Source organism: Branchiostoma belcheri, unplaced genomic scaffold (genome assembly GCF_001625305.1).
Source record: "Branchiostoma belcheri isolate BF01 breed outbred unplaced genomic scaffold, Haploidv18h27 scaffold93, whole genome shotgun sequence".
Classification (NCBI taxonomy): domain Eukaryota; kingdom Metazoa; phylum Chordata; class Leptocardii; order Amphioxiformes; family Branchiostomatidae; genus Branchiostoma; species Branchiostoma belcheri.
The window spans coordinates 735,528-760,810 of NW_017804609.1; the positions used below are offsets into that span (position 1 = coordinate 735,528).

The window sequence follows — 25,283 nt, forward strand, 5'->3', positions numbered from 1 at the left end:
CACTGGGGTTGGTAACGCTCTTCATCTGTGACATTTCAAACGGGGTTAAGGAGCGCTGCTTCTATTGAAGTGCGTGAAGAAGCGGGTAATCATGATGTTCAGTGTTGTATGTCAAAGAGACAGCCAACACTTATGGTAACTAAGGTCACATTTCCAAACCGGGGCCCAGTCGGGCTATTTGCGTGAACGAAAGATGTACACATGAAAAATATACACAAATAGTGTTCATGGTTAATTTTTCACATTTTTGTGTGTTTTGTTGTCTTTACATCATACTTTTCGGACCTTGGGTTTAAAACATTTTGAAAATTGAACCTTCTGAATGGCATTTCCTGCGTTTTTGAGAGGATTTCAAAGGAAACCATTCTTACTAGTATTCAATGAGAAAGTGAGCAGTTTTTGTGATACAAATCAGTCCATCTTCTACAGAAAAATCTTGGACCTTTAATTAAAACGTGGACCTTTAAGTCTTGTTCTTCCGATCCCCAAATGATATAGACTTGAGTTCGGACATGACGCCCCCCTCCCACTCCACCCCTGACATTGACGCACCCGTGACCTTGACGCTTCATATTTGCCCGCCAAGGTTAACCCAGAGGACAGACAGTGGTGACTGATGCCCCAAATTCGCGCCAAAGTAGTTCCGTCCGCCATATAAGTAAGAGGCAATGTCGCGCCTGACTTCTCTCTCACGTCATTACCAAAAGAACGGACGTACAAGGTCACTGGTAACCATGGTGACAGACTAGGCAGGGCAAGGCTCCAAGCAGATACTTGGGGTTTTCAAAGTAGTTCCACCCGCCATATAAGTAAGAGGCAATGTCGCGCCTGACTTCTCTCTCACGTCATTACCAAACGTCGGACGTACAAGGTCACTGGTAACCATGGTGACAGACCAGGATAAGGCTCCAAGCAGATACTTGGGGTTTTACAAAGTAGTTCCGCCCGCCATATAAGTAAGAGGCAATGTCGCGCCTGACTTGTCACTCACGTCATTACCAAACGACGGACGTACAAGGTCACTGGTAACCATGGTTACAAGGCTCCAAGCAGATACGCCTTTTTTTTACAAGGATCCGAACAGATACGTGGTTCTGGCTACACTGTACTTTCCGGACATAAGGAAGTATTGTTTTGGGTGTCTGAGCTGTGGGTTTGTGTGTCTGTTTGTTGTCCTGACAGAGTAGGTTGACAGCACGTGGTTTGGGGGAAGATTGACAGGCAGAATGACAGGTAAAAAGGTCAGAGACAGGAAATGGGGTGAACCTGAAGGTTACGAAAATTCAAAATAATTCTCAGAATTTCCGATTTCTTGTTTAAATGTTGTTGCGTTTGTCCTATAAGTCATACATTGTTTCGTATGGCCTATAGGACAACACCAGAAAACTTACAAAATACCGAAAAGGATAAATATCAAACCATGCATCAACATTGGGTCCGTGTTCCACTCAGGATTTGTTAATAAAAACAAATGTATCGGTACCCAGGGCCTTGGCCTATAAATGCCTGACTGGTCATTTATTGATTTAATGCCCAGCGAGCCTTTATTCTGGTTATTCTGCTGTAATTGTGCCATTTGGGGTAAATTGACAGGGGGGTTGGGAGTTGTACGCAAAAAAAACCAGTTTCTTAGGCAACTGGATGTGATTTTGGAAACAGTCAGACGTTTCAGGTAGCGTCTGCAACCTTTCGTCAGTGACTCTGGAGAGATGTAGAAAAGCAGGTTTATGCGCATGAACTGTCGATTGATATGCAAATAAGTGAAGACAATTTTTTTGGAAACTCCAAAGGGAAACAAAAGTTTGACAAGTCAAGACAAGGGGAATTGTGTCTAGTTGTGATTCCCTGCAACTATCAGTCAGTCAGTCAGTAGCTTTGTAGTTTTTATTTTGATTCGTTCGGGATTGATTACAAACCAAATACACAAACCACAATCATACCCAGAACCATGCATATCAAGACACGGTTTCTGGATGGTCTCCGTGAATCCAAGAACGTAGATTTGCCCAAGGCACAGTTCTGGATACGCGTGGACTATCCTTAACCATGCCTATGGTTCTGGATAAAACACGGTTCTGGATACAAAAACCCTCACACCCATCCCATCTCTCAGTTTTGTTCAAAGGACGACCCTACTACCATCTAAAGCCACAGTTGTTCAGAATTCTAAATTGCTTCATCATAAGACACGCTCCATTGATTTCATTGTATCCAAGAAGGTAAATTTCACCCAGGTATGGTTCTGGATATACCTGGACTATCCAGAACCTTGCCTGAGTTGGTTCTGGATAAAACCCGGTTCTAGATACAACAACCCCCACCCCCATATATTCCATCTAAAGCCGCAGTTCTAAATTGCTTCATCATAAGACACGCTCCATTGATTTGCTGCATGGCTGGGCTGAAGCATATTTGATATACAGCCTAACCTGTCATCCACACATCCTTCCTTACTCCAGCTGCCAGCTGCTCCAGTGTAGTAACTACAGGCCACGCATAGAGATCACAATTATACATACAAGTACGGAAGTTTAAAGTTAAAAATTTTGGTCCAACACAAGAAATTCTCTCACCTAGAGCTTTCGACCAGTCATTCTGGTCTTCCTCAGTAGACTGATCCAGTGAGGCTTGTCACGTGGCTTCTTTGAAGTGTGACGTCAACAGAGTGACTGGTCGAAAGCTCTAGGTGGGAGAATTTTTTGTGTTGGACCAAAAGGTTTAACATGTAACTACCAACACAGATGAACTTTCATGATATCATAGTATAACTACGGTATTGGTTTGGATGGCTGGGCTGACGTGTATTTGATATACAGCCTAACCTGTCATCCCCACATCCTTCCTTACACCCTCCCAATCTGTGGCCAGCTGCTCCAGTGTGCCAGCTACAGGCCACGCATAGAAATCACTACTATACAGAGCAGAAGGACAGAGTAGGATGACAGTACGTGGGTGGGGGAGATTGACAGGCAATGGGGTGGAAAAATGATGGTCATGAAATTAAAAATACTTCCCATAAATCTGAAATCTTCTATTTTTGTTTTATTTCCAGAAAAGTATGTCGTCTATGTCTTCTCTCACGCATTCATACACCCTGAACACACGTTCATAATCTCTAAGCAAATGAGTGGCTTTTGTCCATTCTGTATATCTTAAAGTCATTCGCTATTTCAGCACAGTACAATTGTGAAATGGCAAAGGGAAACAGGAGATTTCCTTTGCGTATCCCAGACTAAATCAAAAGCTTCTTAAGGCTATGTGACAATCAGAATGTGAGACCAAAGCAAGAAAACAAAACAACTCACCATACATCTTATTAGAAGAAACTAGCCTCTACCAGGCTTTGGAAGGCGGCTGGAAAGAGTAGAAATCGACCAAATAGAGAGATTACATGCCGGGGAGTTGGTCCGCTTGAGAGAACTGTTTGCTGCACCTGACCGCCTCCTGAAGCCTGGTAGAGGCTAGTCCTACCCTGCCATTATAAACTCCATCAAGCGGGCGGGTTGGCCTCTAATGATAAAACTTACCTTCGACATTTCATGGAGCTTCTATATATCACAGAACTCAATGGCGATGAATATATATGTACATGTACATTTGGCACAGCAAATTCTTGGCACATTGTCAACTGATGTTAACGTATTAGATATATAGCAGTTATTTTGTGTCATTCAATACGAAATGAGGTGCACTTTTTAAATATATGATCACATAATCTAAAAGTTGTGCATGCCAGATGACTATTGAAGTCTTCTTTGTCTTTTTGTTACTTTAAGTTCAATAAGAGACAGTCCATGTCTGAAGGTGACATTGTGTCATAGCGTCATTCTTTCATTGTATCATTGTCAACATGTCTTCCTGGACGTCATTGGTCTATCCTTACATGTGGTTTGTAACGTCTTCTACTATTGGTTCGTCACCTGTCGACATTGTCCCATCAGTGACGTCCTCTCTCCTTTTTACTCGAAAGTTGCCATGTCTTCCTATCTGTGATTGGTCAGTCTTCACTGAGTTTTTGTAACATCAACCCCTATTGGTTAGTTGTCTTAACCAATGAGCAGTGAAGGCAATGCTGTGAAGAAGTTGTGCATCTCAGCGTGAGTGAAGAAAGCTTCAATGAGTTCGCACAGGCATGTTGGTTGGTCCATTAGTAATGCAGTACTGCGCAGGTCCAAGCCATTTGGTGATGGTGAGCAGTTCCAGACAATAAGTTTGTAGCATGTGGTTCCGTTAGTGTGCAAGTCCTTGCCGTTTGTTGGTGGTGAGCAATGGGGAAGGCAAGATATTACGACAGCTCGATGTCAGAGTCTCAGTGTCAGATTTTCTGACAGTTCAGTATGATATGAGCTGCAGACAAGTTCGTACAGGCATGTTGGTTGGTCCATTAGTAATGCAGCACTGTGCAAGCCGTTTGGTGGTGAGCAATCAGATTTTATGACAGCTCGTTGTCAGATAAGTCGGATATACGACAATTCAGTAGGATATGACGACCGACCTGTCAAACACAAAGGGCGGCAGGAAGATGAGAAGGGAGCCGATCAGGGAGACCAGGAAGAAGAACCACATGAAGAATCGGTCCAGCACCAGGGCTGCATACTGCCAATCATCGGATAACTGCAGAGAGAAAAATGTACGGTTATGTGGATTGTCACATCAAAGTACAGTGTACATCCCAAGTCTACGGGCAGATTGAAAAGACAGTTTTTGAGTGGATGGTATTCAGCACCAAGGACAGATGTGTTTTCTGTTCTCTGATGGTATTCAGCAACCATGAATCACAAATCACTTAAAGCATACCTTTCGAGTCAACTTCTAACCCAGCATTGCCTCAAGCAAATCATTGTATAAATTGACTCACTTGACTTGACTGATGTCAAGTGCCAACATTCCTCAACCACTCAAACCATGGCGCTCGCCCAGGCGTTTATATCACTCATACTGCTTCCCTATGCCATCCATAGGCAGCCAGATATCTCTCTTCAACACCTCTATGTACAAATATACATGACGTGAAGATAACAGTAAACATGTACCGATGAGTGCAGCATGTCACCCCGGAGGCTCTTGGCGATAGAGTTGATGTTTTCCACGGTGGCCCGAAGTTCAGGAGGGGTGTAGTGTTGTTCCTGCCTGTGCAGCTGCAGGTTACGCGTCAACCTGTACACATAGAAAGAACTCTGATTATATAAGACACAATCGCCACATATCTAACTCCAAACATGACCAAAAGAACTGTGGAATGAAGAGGCCCCTCTGTATCTAATGGCATGCAGGGGATGATACCGACTTCCAACCAGCTTTGTCCTATTGCTCACACATCAGGAAAGTTACTTGTCCAGAACAACTGTGCAAGTTGTATTGATCAAAAAAGAACAAATATTGAGTCCAGAACTTGCTATCTCTTTGTTGTAAAGACGTTTTTTCTTAATAGTGCATCTAACAGATCTAGACTAAAACTTGTGGACCTCACGCTTCCCCTGGGTCTGATGCTAGTCTACACTGTCTTGCCCACAGGCAATGGGAGGACATGTAACAATACCTACACAAACCCTGAGCACTAAAACCTTGGTCAACATGAGTCAACCTACACAAAAACTGGGCCTCAGGCAACAGGAGCACCATACTTCCTTACCTGGGGCTTCCCCTGGGCCTGATGCTGGCGTACACAGTCTCTCCCTCGGGAAATTCGTCCAGCACATCTGCCTGACTGTTCAGCAGCATCTCACTAACTTTGCTGCTGCCTGGTCTGGTCATGCAGAGCATCCGAGGCAGGAGTTGTAGTAAAACCTGTAGGAGAAAAGGAAAATGCGAGTTACTACAGGAACAATAGAATATGCAGTTGCAAATATGTTCTCTTAAGCCATCTCCACATGGACGTTGATCACGAAGAACTACTGCATAAGTGTAACTGCAGAGATGTTCATGATGGTTCAACACACTCACATGGACACACACACACACACACACACACACACACTCACACACACACACACACACACACACACACACACACACACACACACACACACACACACACACACACACACACACACACAGACACAGACACAGGCATACACACACACACACATGCACACACACACACACACAAACACACACACTCTCACACATACACACACACACACACACACTCTCACACATACACACACATACAACACACACACACACTGTATGATACACACACACACACACACACACACACACACACACCCACACACACACACACGCACACACACACACACACACACGTACATTGTAGTTAATAGTCATTTCTTACCTTCCTGGCCCACCCTGGCATGGGGTCTGTCCTGTCGCTCAGATGCAGCACCACAGTCGTAACCACCACAGACAAAATCACGCACACCGTCGTCAAGAGCAGGTACTTCCCTAGCAACGGCACAGCCAATGACGTGGACGGGATGATCTTCACCACCACCAATAGGAACACAGCTAACGATAGCAGAATCGAGATACACAGCGTGATCTTCTCGCACGCTTTAGACGGTAGATAGAACACCAGTAGTGACAGGAACGTGAACAGGAGGCAGGGAATGAGCAAGTTCACAGTGAAGTAAAGAGGAAGTCTCTCCAGAACGATGTACGCGGTGATGTCCACGTACGGAGGACAACACTCGTAGGACAGCACGTGTCTGTAGAGAGGCGCGCTGGTGATGACGAACTCCCCGTTCTCTAGGAAGTTAGACAGGTCCACCTGTGGGAGGAAAGGACATCTTTGTTGGCCTGAGAATAGTATGGCGTAAGGTTTTCTACAACTATACTTACAGAGAAGGAAGTCCAGTGAAGTTATAAACAAATATATGGATACAAATGTCAGCAATGAATAAAGACATAGAAGATTCAAAAAATAGAATGTAGGACTCTCAAAGTTTTGCAATCTCTAAGCAGATGGCATGGCTTGTCTTTGTCTTTGTAAATCTTTCGCTGTTTGCAAAGTGTATCTTTTAGATTGTAACTTCCTCACTGAATGTCCACTTCACCTTTAGAGATAAGTACATACTAAACAAGTGAAACCTAAACATCTGCTTGGCCAAATCAAACATTCTTTGTAAATAATCGTACAGAATCGACAAGTGCATCAGTGATGATATTCATTCATGATCGCTAAAAGATTTCATAGTGACGTAGATCATTTATTTCAGAAAGTCGCAAAGGTGCAGCCTAACCCTTCCATAAACAAACAAAAAGAAACAAACAAACATACCACGGGCTCTATGGGGACCATGTCGACCACAGTGGCGTCGTATGTCCAGGTGCCGAACTTCATGGAACAGTTTTGCCGGTCGAACGGGAAATACGTCACGTCGATGTAACAGTAGGACTTGTAGATTCCCGCTGGCGTCCACACTACCGTTCCATTGTAGAACAACGTCGCTTTGGTGAAGGAAGAAACCTCAAACTTTCCATCAGCACTGGAGAAAAGGAAGTAATGAAGGAAGGAATAAAGGAATGAGTAAAAGGAGGAGAGACTGTAACAGTACGACTTGTAGATTCCAGCTGGCGTCCACACAACTGTACCATTATAGAACATGTTCGCTTTTGTGAAAGAAGACACCTCAAACTTTCCATCAGCACTAGAGAAAAGGAAGGAATGAAGGAATAAATGAAGGAATGAGTAAGAGAAGGAGATAATGTAGCTGTAGGACTTGTAAATTCCTGCTGGCGTCCAGACAACTGTGCCGTTATAGAACAGCGTTGCCTTCGTGAAGGAGGAAACTTCAAACTTTCCATCAGCACTGGGATAGAGGGATGAGAAGAATGGAGAATAAATGAATGAAAGAGTCTGTCACAGAAGAACTTTATTGCACAAGTCTGTCTTTCATATAGTTTCACATCATGTACGGAGTCAAGATGACACTAACCATGAATTAGATTTGATTTGGCCCTACTTAGTAAACTTGTTGTAAAGCAGCACAATAGCTATACCCTAATTTCTCTGATCCTTTGCCTTTCTGTCATTCTGCCTGTCAATCTTCCACCCACATGTGGTCAACCCCTGCTCTGACACAAAACAAACAAACCAGCCACCCAAAAGAATACTTCCGAAAGTGTCTGTTGCTACTCACTTGTTGTAGAGCAGCACATCTGGGATCCAGATCATGTCCACGGGCACCTTGATCCGCGTGATCCCATCATACTCTGCGGGATCCCACTTCAGCTTGTAGTCTTCCCAGACCTAAGGGTACAAGGGTCAATAACCTGAACCAGACGTCTGTCACCATGGTAACTAATGTTGGGTTACATCATGTTGCAATTTTAGCAGGAGGGATTTAGACTCCTATCATCATATATGAAATGTGTGTTTCGGTAATTAAGAATTAACAGAGCAGACCATATGCGAAGGTAAACACTATGCATTTACTTTGTAAATGTTTACCTTTCTAGCCTATTCATGTGTTTCCTCCTATATCATTCTGGATAGTCATCTCTTATACTGCACAATGACTGAATGAGTGGCATTTTTGCTCAGATTCTTGTCCTGCCTGCTGTATCCTTTGAACTTTATTTGATAAAAACACGGCAGGAGTAACTCCTGAATTGTGTTGTAATTTACAGCAGTCTGAAATTTCTGAACCGCGCTTTATCCAGAACCAAGAATCAGAGACAACCTCGTATTTCTGCACGTTGATTTAGTTGTTCGTATACTCTTGATAGTATATCATGCCAATGGTTTCCTGTCATGATGATGGTGCTGAAGCAAAGGAAGTTGACTTACCTGCTTCAGCCACACACTTGTCGTCATCACCTGGTCCTTCATGTTCTTTAAGACACAAGAAAAGTAAATAAGATACCATTTCAATAACCATTTCAAGCAGTGTCCAGAAGCACTTACAGAAAAAAGTATAAGTATAAGTTTAAGTATCTATGTATAGTTTTTTTTCCGGGTCACAGACAAATACAGACATAGTGGTGGCACAACTTGAGTAAACAAACTTATGTTGGCACTTCCAGTATCCTTGTCCACATGACATGTCTTCCGAAAAGTCATTGGTCTATTCTTACAGGAGGTTTGTAACTTCTTCCCTATTGGTTAGCTGTCTATGGGCATTGTCCAAGCAATGACGGTGACAGTGAGAGACAACAAAAATGCTTCTTAAAGTTCATACCTATCCCATACTAGCTACCTAGGCCCACTCTTGTATCTCTTTAGCCTTATGAAAGCTAAAGTGTAGTTAATCTCAATTCACTCACTCACTAATTCCCTCCCTCCCTCATCAATTCATTCATTCATCCATTCCACAGCTACCTACCAGCCCGACTATCTGTGACAGTGAGAGGCCAAACTTGACCGAGACGATGTGAGTTGTGTTGGAGACCATTAATTAATTAATTAATCAATCAATTAATCATTTATTCATTCATTCATTCATTCATCGATTCATTCATCCATTCATCCATTCATTCATTTGTCCATTCATTCATTCACTCATTCATCCATTCAATCACTCACTCACTCACTCATTCCTTCATCCATTCATCCATCCATCCCACAGCTACTGACCAGCCCAACTGTCTACCCCAGGTACCTACCAGTCCGACTATCTGGGAGAGCGACAGCCCGAACTTGACGCTGACAATGTGAGTCGTGTTGGAGACGGGTCGGGGAAAGGAGTTGTAGTCAGCAAACAGATCCTGCATCAACCTGACTTCATGGCCCTCATCTTCTACTGCTGCACAGCCTGGAGAACAAACAAACAGGTAAATACAAACACAAGCAGGTAAACAAGAACAGGTAAATATAAACAGGTTCTGCATCAACCTGACTTCATGGCCCTCTTCTACTGCAGCACAGCCTGGAAAACAAACAGGTAAATGAAAACATGTAAATATAAACAGTTAAACACAAAAAGGTATTACAAATAGGTAAGCAACAAGAGCACAGAGAAACAAATCGAGATATTTCTCTTGTTCCTGTGGATTTCAAAGTCACGGTCAAATTTTATTCAATGCCTAAAACCTTTCCTGGTCCATTTCCTTCCTATCAGCCAAGTTCATGTCCCACCGCAAAGGTTTTGTCCTTTCCAAGACGCACAACCATAACCCGTGTCCCCAAGTTCACAGCTGGTAACCCAGACACTGTTTTGTTGTAGCAGAGCATGATGTGATGTCACGACTGATTTGCCATGCACCTGTCATAACAGGCCTGGGCGAGACCATTGTAGTCATGTGGGTGGGGGTGTTCTCGTGAGGATGCCCTGCACCTGTTGCTGCGGTCAAACAGACTCGGGTGAGACCATTGCAGTCTGCAAGGGGTGTTCTTATTCCTCCCACCCCCAGTTATGCAACTGTTACTGCAGTCAGGCAAACTTGGGCGATTCCATTGCAGTCTCTGTGTCTCCTAGTATCTAGTTCAATGCCTGAATGGGTTATGGTTGGTAAAATTTGCCAGGAATGGCTTTTCAATGTTTTAAACCATTGCTTATAGTACTCTTACAAATAGAGTGTAGACCCAGGCAACAACTGTTGCATCACATCTAATACAATACAACACAACGCATACAATGAATGAATGAATGAATGAATGAAAGACCTCTATTGTACATTTATGCCTTTGCAAATACAGGTCATGGTGATATAAATTTCTATGTACAAACAGTGATGCAGTCTGGTATCATACAATACTGTTTCCACTTGGTATGACCTACCTCAATACAATGGTACTGGGCGGTAACAAAAAATTACATTCCCTCAACATAACATAATATTTTGATAGCCTAACTCTGTTTTCTTGTGACCTGAACCATACCCATATGACATAGTTTTGTCTTGTGTTGTAATATTTATTTTTGTATCTAGTGGTGACGTGAATATAAGCGTATTGCTTGAGTGCGTCACCACTATGTATTGTATTGTTTGTATGTTGAAATAAAAAATAGTGACCCCGCTATGTTTCATACCTTTTTATATGATAGTACACTGTACAGTACGGTGACTGCCACCTTTGTTAGAAACCTACACCCACACACCCCCGCAAGCCATATGGATGCACCTGTTGCCGCAGTCATACAGCCCTGGGCGAGACCAATGCAGTCTCTGTGAGGGGTGTTCTCGTGTGAGCAAAAATACAGACTCAATAGAGTTTACTTCTAGCATGTGTCCACCAGTTTGAGCACTGAGTGTCACCCTCTAAAATCTACACCAGTAAAAAATCTCCTGCAAGTTAGCGCCTGGACGCAATGAAAACTAACAATTCCTCAACATAACACAACGTAATACGGCCCCCATTCTTTTACGTACCGTGGTACAATGCAATTCTCAGTACAATACCTTTCCCAATCCATAACATACCTACATTCAATGGTACTTGGCGGTAATAAGAAGTAATAATCCCTCAACACAATACTGTGTTATTTTACTCCATACTGTTAACTTTGTAATGTCTTTGTACGCTTTTCTTCAATTGTAATAAATGTATGTATATATCTATGTAATGTGTAGACCACAGGAAAAATAGCCTCTTTTGAGGCTAATTGTGGATCTGAATAAAACTCAAACTCAACTCAAACAATACTGACCTCGCTTCATAACATACCTCCATACAATACCACTCGGCGTACTGGGCGGTATACTCGCTATGTATTATTCGGCGGTAACTCGCTTAAATGCAATTCTCACTACTGGGCGGGGACCGTCATGCCACATTTGTAAGATAGAGTCTTAGAGACCTCGCCCGCATTTGAATTATTTATTAGCTTGGCTTTGTGGCTCCCTATCTTTAACGCCGCTTCTGAAAAACCGAGTCCTGTTCAGCCGCCCGTGAGGGAACGTCAAGCTACAGAAAAATGAAGAAGACGACTCTTCTCGCCTTAGCCGTGGCCTTTCTCGGCTACCTGTTCATCGGAGGAGGAGTGTTTCACGTCTTGGAGTCTCCACACGAGAAGACGGTGCGAGAAAACACCTTTAAGGTGCAGAAGGAGCAGCAGGAACACTTCGAATGGATGTTCGACGACGACTACTTCCAAAACGCCACGACAGGGTACTGGAAGAACCCCGACCTTCCTCTTACACAACGCCAAGTAGAAAAGCTGGTACGGAAAGCACATATCTACCTAGACAAGGCAGTCCAAAACCTGACCTGGGAGACATACGAATGGCCTGGCAGCAACAACACTACCAGAACCGTCAACACTATCAAACGCAAACACCTCCCCATAATCATCCTGACTCAGCACGAACTAGAAGGCATCATGGAGTCCGTTTGGACCGCCTCGGAGAGCGGACTCGATCCCTTTAGCGACGAAACCGACAGTTCTCCGCCTAACTGGGACTTCATGCCGTCCATAGGATTTTCTATGACCGTAGTCACCACCATCGGCTACGGCGCTACCACCCCTAAAACTACGGGCGGGCGAGTCTTCACCATCTTCTACGCGTTGTTGGGGATCCCTCTCACGGCTGCATTCCTGAGTGGGATAGCGGGTGGCATGAGCGAAGTCGTACGGAAGGTGACCAACGCTATCCAGAAGCGGCACCCCAAGTGCAGTCCCGCTACTGCCTCCCACATCGCGTGGACATTCTGCCTGATCTTGGGCTGCGGTGTGTTCCTCGCATTGCCGGCCTACGTCGTCCACTTTGTTGAAGAGTGGACCTTCTTAGAGTCTGTGTACTTCATATTCGTGTCACTTAGCACGATCGGGTTTGGGGATTTCGTGACGGGGATCCAGAAAAAGATCTACTGGGAAGGGTACCGGATCCTCACCCAGATCTGGATCCTCGTCGGCCTGGCGTTCTTAGCCACGATCTTCGACCTCATCTCACAAGCTATCAAGAAAGTGGAGGACAGGATTGAAGAGGAAGCGGAAATAGAGGGAGGAGAAGAGACGACAGGAGAGGAGAATCTTGGAGAAGATGCAGCGGAGGAGAAGGAGGGGCAAAGTGATGGAGACAACAAGAAGGAAGCGCAAGAGCAGACCGATGAAGAGGAAACAATGAGAGAAACGGAAACTCCGGTGGTGACACCCCGGCAGAGCAGCACCAGGAGGCCGCGTGTGCCGCTCATCATGATCGTGGATAACCCTGGAGCTCAGGAAAGGCAAGCCAAGCAACACGTGTGGCAGATGTAGGTGTAAAACTCACATACAACAGTTAGAAAAGGATGGACGGGTCGCATTTGTCTAGAACTACGGTGGAGTGGAACACTGCATCCTCATAGGTATGACTGGCAGATGTATGTGGAAAACTCCAGTATCAGACTTATAAACGATCGAAGGGTACAAAAAAGGTAGTACCTAGCACTACTGTAGAGTGGAATTTGTTGCTACCAAGTACACTAGAGTCCTCAGTCCTCACTATGGATGTCTGGCAGATGTGACAAAGATGCAGCAAGATGTACATATATTTTTAGACCCTTAATTTGTTTTTGTTCTTAATGATGATAGACCCAAATGTGTGTTGTCTAAACGTAGTCAAGTTCGTGTCATGTATGTTTATGTACGTCTGTACGTTTCGTGTGTTTTGATTTAGCCCAGACCTTACAAAACACTTCATAGCGTTCTGCACTACCAAGAGAGGAATTTCTGTTTGTCATCCATTCCAAACTATGACCATGCAAGACCTTTTCCAATTTTCTGTACATAGAATCGGTATATACTGTACATAACGCGTGGCCTTGTCACAATCAGTGTATTATAGTGTCTGTCCTATAAAGTATAAGTTGTATTTGGATAGTGGCATATTTTGTTATTGTAGTAATGTTCATTGTACTTGTAGTCAAGAATAACAGGGTTTTTGGTACATAGATCTTGTATATAGTGTACATAGCATGTGGGCTTGAAAACCAGTGCATTAATGCTAATCTCCAAGCAGATATTTCGGTGGGAGTAAGAACGTATCAAATTGGCCAGTCTGTATCCATTTGCCCACCGAAGGCTGGCCAATATGATACTGTCTTACCCCCACCGAAAGATCTGCTTGGAAATTACATTGTTTGTGCCCTTTAAGCTATAGTTTGGCCGTGACTATTTTTGTTGCACTGTTCATTGTGCTCAAAGTCAAGAATAACAGGCTTTTCGGTACATAGAACCTGTATATACTGTATAAAGCGTGCTTTTCTCACAACCAATACAGGTATGTCCTATAAGTTATTATAATAGTGGTTGCGACGTCTCATTTTTATTCCAATGTTTGTTGTGCTTTAAGCGAAGAGGATGTTCGGTCCACGGAACCCGCATGTACCTCACATATCGTGTGGCATTGAAAGCGACTTAATGAATAGTCTGTCACAACCTGTTGTAACATGCTGTAATGTTCATTGTGCTTGTAGTGAAGAAAAGCAGGATTTTCCAGTACAGTGAACATACAGAATACATACTACAGCAAATTGGAAGCTTTTATTGCGGCCCCGTTTCGGGGGGCGGCTGGATGTTTTTTTTTATTCCAACATGGGAGGGCAACTAGCAAAGGTGCTTCGCACCTGTTTTGCCCTCCCTTTCACTTTGTGAAAAATTTAAATAAACAAATAAACAAATAAACAAACATGTAATCACCAGACGTGGTGACGGCACACTCAAGTTTTTTCTACTTATATTAATGCCCCACCAACACGGGACAAATACATGACAATACTCATTTCACCTGAACGAAGTCAGGAACGTCGTGTAAAGTGCGTTTTGCTGGATGTTGGGCGGCCGGCAACCGTAAAGCGATTTAATCAGGCTATATACTGTCTTGCAGTCACCAAAACACATGCTTGGAGATTATAAGTATCTCGAGGTCTTTCCAGTATCCCCATAGTACTGAGGTCATTGACCTGCCTGCTGATGACGCCATGCTTCACCAAGCACGGCACAGAAGCGCCCGGGGTACAGGACCCCTCAAGCGTGTGATTGAATAGCCTAGGTAGCAGGCTTCCCAAACACAACACATTTCACAAATGCAGATTGCAGACCAACGAATTGTAGATTTGGTAAAACTTACAGCATCATTTCATTCCCTATCATGTTCTTGTACATACCAAAGAGACAATTAAATAAATAAATAAATAAAAAATAAATAAATAAACTATAGGCCAGAATGCTTGATACAAGCTAGAAAGATTTGCAGGTTGTGTGACGTAACTGCAGAGCATTCAACTCGGAACCAAGAGGTCCCGAGGTCGAATCCTGACATGCCACCGATCTTGTGCCCTTGGGAAAGGCACAGCTTTACACGACTTTTCTCACTTAACTCGAGTGAAAATGCATGAGTATTGTCCTGCCCTGTATTTGTCCTCTGTGTTGGTGGCAGAATAAAATAAGTTGAAAAACTTGAGGGTGCCGTGACCATGTGTTGCCATGAATTGTTGGAATAAAAAAAAAAGCAATTACAGAGGAATGTCCAGTCAAGGTAGCAGGTGGGACTATTGGCACCTCTCAGTGGAGGTTTACCGGTAAATTGATCCACGGACTATCTGTCTCTATTTAACCAGACACAAAGGTATAGGAATGTACACAATCAGGGTGTAACAAATACGTCTTTGTTCTTTCTTGCCTCTACCAGGCTTCAGGGGCGACTGGAAATGGTAGAAATCGGCCAAATAACATACCATCTTTTAGACAAGTGCAAAGAAAGTACAGCTCTCACTAGAGGCAAACTGTGCTCATTTCTGTCTGTATCTGCATCTGTAAAGCAGGTATAACCGCCTTTCGGCGTAACACACCAGCTTCGTATTCACGCGGCGCGGTGGTAGCTGGCTATATTACACCAATCGACTTGTTACACCTAACCCTTGAACTTATAACTCTAGACATTTACTGGACCAACTCCCGGAAAGGAGTATAAATTATCTAGATAATAAACATGAATAAACATGTCGGGGCCTGTCATGTTATCTGGAAAATGTATACTCTTTCCAGCCGCTTGTGGTTTTTTATGTACTAATAAGGGCCAGTCCAATTCTGGAATCGGAAAGGTGAAGTTTAATTGTTTTGGTCAGACCCAGCTGTTGTAATAGTTGGCACCCTACCATATCGAGAGATGATGGTATGTCACTCCGGTGATATGACCGTGGGCAGAGTCTTGTGTGACTTGTAAGTCATATTCTACAGCATGAGTATATCTCTCAGTTTGAACATAAAAAAGGAAACTTTTGGGGTTCTTGTTACTTTCTGCTGAGCCCCAATTTCTGGAATTGATAATAATAGCAGGGTTGTTGTTGTTGCTTTTTTTTTCATTTGTGCCTTTAGACCTTGTAGTCATAGTATATAGATCTGGCAAATTATGCAGTAATAGTCATGTATCTTTTTATGTTTACCGGAGGAAAACATATTATTTTTGCTCTGTTTCTTCTTCCTATCCAAACATATAAGGTCAATGACCTGAACCAGACCGTCTGTCACCATGGTAACTGGTGTTGGGTTACATCATGTTGTAATTTTATAGCAGGAGGGATTTAGACTCCTGTCACCATATGTATGAACGTGTTTGAGTAAGAATTAACAGAGCAAACCATATGCGAAGGTAAACATTATGCATTTGCCATGTAAATGTTACCTTTCTAGTTTTTCATTTGCGTCTTTAGACCTTGTTATCATAGTATACATCTGGCAGCTTATACAGTAATAGTCATGTTTTGAAATTGTTGCCTTTTCATCTGTGCTAAATGACCCGTGTGCAATCAGTATCCTTTCTACAGTAATGGTCTTTATACGTAACAAATGAAGCGTAAAACGATACAGACAATTATGGTTGCCACAATGTAGCATCCAGTGTGGCTGTTATGATAGCATATAAACCCCAACAAACACACATTCACGTATTGTGGGTTTAACCATTGCAATGCGAAATTTGCTCTTTAACAGGCCTTGTTGTTGTGGTAGACCTTGTTTTACTAGATGAACCACGTACATGTGTATTTTTTTTATAGAAGTGGCTGCTTTTATACACATAAAATGAAGTGCAAAAATGTAATTTTAGCTTTTGCAGTGCAAAATTTGCTCTGTGACGGGCCTTGTTTTGGTAGACCTTGTTCCACACAGAAAGCTATGCGCTTTTCCATCTTTGCCAAATGAACCATGTACATGTGGTATATTTTGTATAGAAATGGTCGCTTTTATACCCATAAAATGAACTACATTGTATATAAAAAGGAGGTTTAACTCTTCGGCAGGCCTTGTTTTTTTGTAGACCTTGCTTCACATAGAAAAGACCTGGTCACAACCCGCCGTACGTGCTTCTGCGTGCTGTCTACGTGCAAAAACGTGGGCAAACGTAGGGCATCCGTGCGTGGCATCCTTCGTACGGAATCCTACGGATTTGGGAGCACGCAGACACGCCGTAGAACTTAAAGTGCATGTACACCTTTCGCAACCGTGCGAGTGACGTACTCCCTCGGCCGGTCACCCTACGTTTTCAGAAAAACGTAGCAGACGTAGCCTCCCAAAAAAACGTACGGACAAAAAGCACGTACGGCGGGTTGTGACCAAGGCTAAAGCTATGCGCTTTTCCATCTGTGCCAAATGAACCACTTATATGGCGTGTTTTGTATAGAAGTAGTCGCTTTTGTTCGTAATCGAGACCACAAGAAAAGTAATTGGCACTAACGAGTGCTGTTATCATCGCATGAAGCCGACCAAAACGCCATCACGTAGTCAGGATTTAGACATTGCCTGTGAAATGTGCTCTTTGACATCGCTATTTTGGGCCGTTCTTAACACCCTACATTTTGGACATCGCTTGTTCCAAGCAAACTCTGCAGCGTTTCTCTCTCTATAATAACCAAGCCATGAAGAAATGGGCTTTGTTGGTGTTGATATTCTTGGGGTTCTTGTATCTCCTCCTTGGCGCTGGCGTCTTCCATGCGTTGGAACATCGTGAGGAGCTCAAGATTCGTGAAGACATCTTCGGTTTCCATCGTAAGCTCCAGCAACGTAGGAACAAGACGGTGTGCAGGCATCTCAAGCACGGGTGCGAAGAGGGAGAAGATTCGTCCGGGACCGTGGCACCCACCGCACCGCCTAACTGTATCCCTCGGGACCAGGTGGCGACCATTGCCGAGTCTGTAGCCAAGGACGTCGCGGTAAGATTCCACAACATCACGGGGTCAGACAAACAATGTTTCGACCCTCAGGACGCTCCAATATTCCTGCTTACAGAAAGAGAACTATACGAGATGATACACAAAGCAGTAGAAGCGACTAAACACGGGATAGACCCGCTTAGTACTGAGATGGAAAGCTCACCACCTCAGTGGGATTTTGCAGCAGCGTTTGCCTTCAGTATGACTGTGGTGACTACGATAGGCTACGGGTTCATCACGCCTACAACTGGCCCCGGGATGGCATTCTGTGTTATCTACGGGATGGTCGGCATTCCGCTCATGCTGGCTGTCATAGGAGGAATGGGGGAGATCATGGCTAACGTAGTCCGTAGGGGAACCGAGAGTTTAAGCCGCAAGCGACCAGGCTGGCTCCCCCGAAGAGTGCGTCGACTGGTTGCGGCGATTTTCTTCGTGTCGGGCGTAACAATCTTCTGGCTTGTACCGTCTGTGATAGTCTCACACGTTGAGGGATGGAGCTACGCTGAATCTCTATACTTTACCTTTATATCCCTCAGTACGATAGGATTCGGAGACTATGTAGCGGGTTTACAGAAGGGGATTGACTATTGGGAACCGTACAGGATTCTGATGACGATGGTTTTTGTGGTCGGACTCGCGTTTTTGGCGACGGTGTTTCAGCTAATGTCTCAAGGAGCACAGGTGTTGGAAGAAACGGCTGAGAAGAAGACTGAGAAGGAACTAAGGAGGGCTGTGGAAGCCTTAGAGCTCCGAGAGCAGCGAAACGCAAACAAGCGTCTTAAGACGGGCGGCGACAACAGCGTAACCGCATCCACACGCGATGTAAACGAAACCCCCACCTCGTCTCGGGTTTAAAGTTGAAGGTTGAAAGTTTAATGTTGAAGGTTGAAAGTTTAATGTTGAAGGTTGAAGGTTGAAAGTTGAAAGTTGAAGGTTGAAAGTTTAATGTTGAAAGTTGAAGGTTGAAAGATCCTTCTACACCACATCACGCACATGGCACAGTGACTTTGTTGTTTGACATCTTTGAGATGTTCTATATTAGGCAGCTGTAAGCGCAAAGGCATATTTTGACATTTAACGGCGCTGCACTACGGCTATACTTCGCTGCGGGGCGCTTCACTATAGTAGCATATCTTTCTCAGTTGTATGCTGTTACTGTATATATGTTACTGTACTAGCATATGATCTTCGGTTTCTCGTTTTCTAGATAACTTTCTATTCGTGCTTTCTAGCTCATCTGATGTTGGCTTTTGAGAAGTAAACAGGATTTTATGTACTCACATTGTGAAATTCATACATTCGTCTGTTGGTACTTCTATGGCTGGCTAACTCCTCTGGCATATTATTGCCGATTTCAACTATTCTATAGCAATCAGATGTCTGGTAGAGACTAGCTAAATAGTTGCTATCACAGCTCTTTAGGCAGATTGGCCACACTTTGCTACTTTTCAGGAATGACACATTTGTCTCTAGAATGTAGCGATAAATGTCCAGACGGTGGCGACATGTCTTACTTATCTCTCCACGATAAAGCCTTATCCACACGAAGTGGCCTTTGCTACTTTTGTTACTTTTCAGGAATGCCACATTTGTGTCTAGAATGTAGCATTAAATGTCTAGAATGTAGCGATAAATGTCCAGACGGTGGCGACACATCTTATCTCTGCACGATAAAGCCTTATCCACGCGAAGTGTCCCCATTAGGGAAAATTGGGCTTGAAGAATTCGCCAATTGGTACTTGATTAGTCAATCAACATTCTTTAAGAGGAAGGAATGTGATCATTAACGTTGAGATGCGATGACTAGATGTTGACTGTTTCCTATGTGGACTTTCATCATCACTATCATTAAAATGCTTACACTATGAATGAGTAAGAAGTCTCCAAAATCTCGATCCTCATTATGCCGAATTGAAGTTTCACTTTATCAAAACTGAAATAAACTTTGAAATCAAGAAGAAAATGCGTAATGTTTACCTTCACATTGTCTAGCCCAACAAACTACTGCTCTGTTACACATTCATGTATATGGTGACCAGCCCCTGTCTGTTCTGCTACATAATGTAACCCAACACCACAGGGTGTCTGCTACAGCACCAGTTACCATGGCAATATCCGTCTAGTTCAGGTCACAATGCATTTTTCTTTTGCAAAGGTAAAGATAACAAAAGCAGACAAGCGTTTACACCCTACATCTACTTGGAAATAACTTTCCCGCCACGTGTTTCCCAGGCGACGCCGTCACGTGACAGGCGACCCCCTCCCTTCCGCGGGCAGAAATACCTCCCCATATTTGGGCATGGAAGTCTCGCTCGGCCTTAATTCACGCGAGATCTTATCGCGAGATCTTATCCGCATCTTCAGATCAGGATTGCTTTTCGGCCGAGCGTCTTAAATCAGTGACGGATGTGAAGATATTCAGCGGTGACAGACTTAAGTCCCTGGAAGTAGCCTAGATAAATTTTAAAGATTGACAAAAAGAGTCTCTGCAATTTCAATGAATTTGTAACATCTTTCTCCAAGCAGAAACGCGTGTCTTTGGCACTCTCTCTTCAACCTCCTTGATTACTAGTATACAGTTGTGAAAGGGCTGACAAATAAATCGGAAGCACAAGCAAGCAAGCAAACAAACAAACAAACAAACAAAATCGACGAAAAAAGCCTCCTTAGCTCGACATTGTATCTGCTTCGATATTACGATTAGACTTGTTCGCGCCGTTGACACGGTAGGAGACTTGTGGATCTATCTATATCCTGTATACTTAGAGCAGTAAGTACACATGTGGAGTTAGTTTTACTCTGTACGGTACGATAGGCGATATAAGGGCACAGGTACGGAATCTAGGTTGTACCGTTGCTTCATCACTTGCAAGGCGTTTTGATATCGTACACCGTGCAAAAACAGGCAAAGATAAAATCACCTAGATTATCTCAAAACTAGGCGGAAGCGCAAACCTCTGCTTGGAGAGTTTTTTTTTACAATCTGGGCACTGCTGGAGTCCCTACCGCAAATTGCACGGTCGGAGGCTTTTAATTAGTAAAATTTACCATTTCAAAATGGTAAGATTTAGCCAAATTGGAAGGTTAATTTGCTTGGGGAGTTCATCGTCATGCTAATAAAAGATCATCATTGCAAACTGTTGTTTTGGATATCAAAATCAGTAATTATTATTCATTGCAATATTTTTCTCAAATGACACAGAATGAAACCGGTCTTTTTGTTTATTATTAGGAATAGTTGAAATATTTCTTCCATATCTTGGACAAGAAAGTCAATATAGTTTGTCAAGTAGTAAACTACTGTGAATTTGTTGGACGCTTAAATGACTGGTGAATACCTCTCCTTTGTCTTGAAGATAAAAGTCCATATTCTTTATCCATTGCAATATTTTTTTCTGAATGTCTGTAGTTTGTTTATCGCCACGAATGGTTGAAATGCGAGTCATGTTTTTGAAGTCAATTCTACAGTAAATTGGATGGGCACTTTAATTACTTTATTACACTATTTTGAGTACCTCTTTTTTGTCTTGGAAATCAAAATGAATATTTTTGTTCAGTTCTTATTTTCTCAACGAAACCTGTGTTTAGTTTATTTTATCTCCAGGAATGGTAGAAATCTGAGGCATGTTTATGAAGAGTCGCGTGTCAGTCCACACCACACTCGACACGCCCGCCACAGACTGTTGTTAATTAACTGAAATTCACTTTATGTTCACGGTAGCAAAAGTTCACGGTCTGAGAAAAATGGACATGTTCACGGAACTATATATTCACGTTGGCGACAGGTGCAGGAAAAAGAAAGTCCAGGAATTATTTGTTAACTGTAATGATAAGTTCACGGTACAGAAGTGACAGTGAAAACAGTGAACATAACAGTACAGTGAAAAAAAATCAAGAATTACAGTAGCTGTTTTTTTCCGACTCAGGGAGTCCTAATTGAATATAGCATCTACCAGGCTTCGGGAGGCGGCTGAAATAGTCCATGGGCCAGGTCCCCAAAAATGACAATTTGTTACCAAACAGAAGGACAAAGGATGACTTGGTTTTTTAGAAAGGTTGGGTCCTCTAGTTAATCATTATGCATGATAACCGTTGCAGCGTGGCAGCTTTGACCTTGTTATCTGACCTTGAACTTTGACCCTACACGAACCATGTCTTTTTCGACTTTAATGCAAAGGGGAGTGGCAAATAATCAAATATGGATGTTTTTGAGATTTAAACTTAGTGGACTGATAAATCAGAAACCAAGGATTACAAAAATGTCAATTTTGTTCCGATATGTCATTTCTAAGAGAAGTTATGAGCTTTTGAAATTCGATTTTTCGGTAAAAATTGGTAAAAAAATGGAATGTTTACTTTTCAAAACCTGTCAAATATACAGATTGCATTTTCGAGCCTGGTTCATTAATTCATCTGATTTGTTACACTTTTCCCTACATTTTAAGCTTTAAATCGTAAAAATCCATCAATCCAATCTGGAGATATGAGTATCTAAAAGTTCTATCCCCACAGGCCTTCTGTGGGGAAACCGTTGCTAGGGCCGTTGCTAAGGAGGCACTGGGCTGCTTTCCCAGTAAAATGTAGTGCATATCATAAGTAAAATGTGAAGAAAATTTTTATCGGTGGAAAATTGTTCATTTTCAGGGCCTCAGAAATTCATATCATGTTTCCATGGTAACCGTTGCTAAGGAAAATACATCTCCCTAGCAACGAAGAGGATAATACTTTCATACGGTTTCATAAATGGCAATAGAGGGATACCTGTGGGGGAATGCTTGTTTCCTGACGATGTTGAGTGAAGTATCTGAGTGTAGATATGAGGGAAGCTCATTTTGTTTGCAATTTTTTGCATTATTTGGGTGTTTTTAGCTAAAAATGTAGATTTCTGACACCTGTGCCATGATAAATGAAGCACTTTTGCTGAAAGTCGGTACAAACATGTAAGTTAACAACTGCCACGAATCTCTGCCTATTAAATGCTGATGACTTCGTTTTTCTGAATAAATAAATGGTATTTTGTGTTTTTTCTATCCAAAAATGCACATTTTGGTTCATATGATAATGTCTAAAGAAACAATGGTGAAATTTATTATGAGCACTTTTATACGGTTTCATAAATGGCAATAGAGGGATACCTGTGGGCAAAACGTTTAAAGATGGAGTGTCCGATTGAATGTTGATATCTTGTTGGATTTTATTATGTCTTAAGCAACCGCAAACAACGTCTAAATGACGTAAAATGACATCATAGATAAGGGAAAATGGCGGGAAATATAGTAAGAAAGAAAAGCTTATGTTAACATTAACCCGATGCTGTAGTTGTGTAGTTAGGGTTTTAGGCCTTGCCTTGGTGAGGCTAGCAGGCGGGACCGTCTTTTCACGGCCTGACTTCATGTCTTTGCGGATAGACACTTAGAATCGACCGCCTTGAGGAAAACTATATTATAAAGTTAAAGGCTTCCTAAGTACGTGTAGTTGCTGTAGTTGAATTGAATTGAATGAATGAATGAATTGAATGAATGAACTTTATTGCTCGACAATTGTACATGGTACAATGTGTGGCAGTAATACAACAATACTACAAAACTAAACTATCTTATTACATTTCTTACTATAAACTACTATCTATACAGTATATGAGTCACAATATGTTCATGAAATGATGATTTGGTCTCGCTTATGAATAAGGTGTACAGAAATTGACCTACGTAAGCAGATATGGTAGTAGGACATGACAATAATTCATAGAATGTATCGTACTGTGTACTAGATTGGGTGAACTTTGTCTTAGTGGTAATAGTCTGTAACAATGAATCTCTTTCTTTTCTATAGGTGGGACATGTCATAACAAAGTGAAATTCATCTTCAATATTCTCATTACATATGGGACACAGTCTCTGAGTGGCTGGTGTGTTGTGGTGTCGACCTTTTTCGATTTGAAGACAATGTGCGCTGATTCTCAATTTTGTTATGCTAGTTGTGTAGTTGGCATTATACGCCTTGATTTGGCGAGGCTAGCGGGTGATATCGTCTTTTTAGACGGTCTGAGTCCACCGTGTGAGGAAAGGTATATTATAAGGAAGACAGTCTAACTACGCGTAGTTGCTGTACTAACGGTTATGTAGTTAACAAGGCTAGCGGGCTATTACGCCTTAACAAGGCTAGCGGGCAGGACCATCTCTTTTCACGGCCTGAGTGGGCGGAACCGTCTCTTTTCACGGCAGGCTAGCGGGCGGGACCGTCTCTTTTCACGGCCTGAGTTAACTGTTGTGCCGATAGGAACCTAGAGTCCTAACTACGCGTAGTTGCTGTAGTTGGCGAGGTTAGCGGGTGGGGCCGTCTTTTTTCACGGTTTGACCGCTTTCCTGTCGATAGGCACTCAGAGTCAACAGTCTCGAGGAAAGGTAATATTATAGGAAAGGCTTTCATACTACGCGTAGTTGTAGTTGTGTAGTTGGCGTATCACGCCTTGCGTTGGCGAGGCTAGCTGGTGATATCGTCTTTTTTTACGGTCTGAGATTGCTTCTGTGCCGATAGGCACCTAGAGTCCACCGTCTTAAGGAATTGTATATCATATAAAAATGCTTTCTAACTACGTTTGTGAAGTTGGAGTATTGGGTCTTGCCTTGGCGAGGCTAGAGGGCGGGACCGTCTCTTTTCACAGCCTGAGTTCACTTCTGTGCCAATAGACACGTAGAGTCCACCGCCTTGAGGAAACCTTATAGTCTCCTGGTTCAAACCTAGTGGTCTTATGGCTGTCATCTTAAGTTAAAGAGGCGAACCTTGAGACTTGAAAATTTATTCAGATCGACATTAACCAGTTACAAAATGTACCTGCTTCCCAGAATGTGATACATGCATATGGATACAACGCGTTAGTTCATTTTGAGTCATAATTTGCAATCTTTAGCTCGTCACGCACTGCTATACGAACTTGTCCGACCGACATCCATATTACTAGTATAACGTCTGAAACAATTGTATTCCTGTAGCAAACTTTTGGCAATGTTATGTCCTTGGTTTTAGTAACTTACACAACGCCGCGGCAGCTGGTCTGGTGGTTATAATTTGCTCACTGAAAGCTGGCTTCCCCATGTTTATTACTTGTACCATGTTGTTTTTCTACCTTCCACTGCATGTACCACTTGAAGTGGAACAACACGCCCTTTTACACAACCATATTGACTCCACATAATCGATCACGTGATCACATATATAGGGCGTATTCTCTCTCTGTCTCTCCCTCCCCACA

The 25,283-nt window shown here is 42.8% G+C and overlaps 1 protein-coding gene across 1 annotated transcript in view; it reads right to left on the reverse strand.

Moving 5' to 3' along the window:
* Positions 1–3,398: 3,398 nt before the first annotated feature.
* The window catches only part of LOC109461519 (neuronal acetylcholine receptor subunit alpha-4-like), a 30,365-nt gene continuing 8,480 nt past the window's right edge, over positions 3,399–25,283 (reverse strand). The window contains exons 2-9 of the mRNA XM_019757900.1: positions 9,568–9,716; positions 8,753–8,797; positions 8,103–8,212; positions 7,241–7,448; positions 6,296–6,730; positions 5,633–5,787; positions 5,034–5,157; positions 3,399–4,614 (exon numbers count right to left, since the gene is read on the reverse strand). Of these exons, the coding sequence (XP_019613459.1) occupies positions 4,474–4,614; positions 5,034–5,157; positions 5,633–5,787; positions 6,296–6,730; positions 7,241–7,448; positions 8,103–8,212; positions 8,753–8,797; positions 9,568–9,716 (1,367 nt within the window). The 3' untranslated portion in view covers positions 3,399–4,473. The remainder of the gene's footprint in view (positions 4,615–5,033; positions 5,158–5,632; positions 5,788–6,295; positions 6,731–7,240; positions 7,449–8,102; positions 8,213–8,752; positions 8,798–9,567; positions 9,717–25,283) is intronic.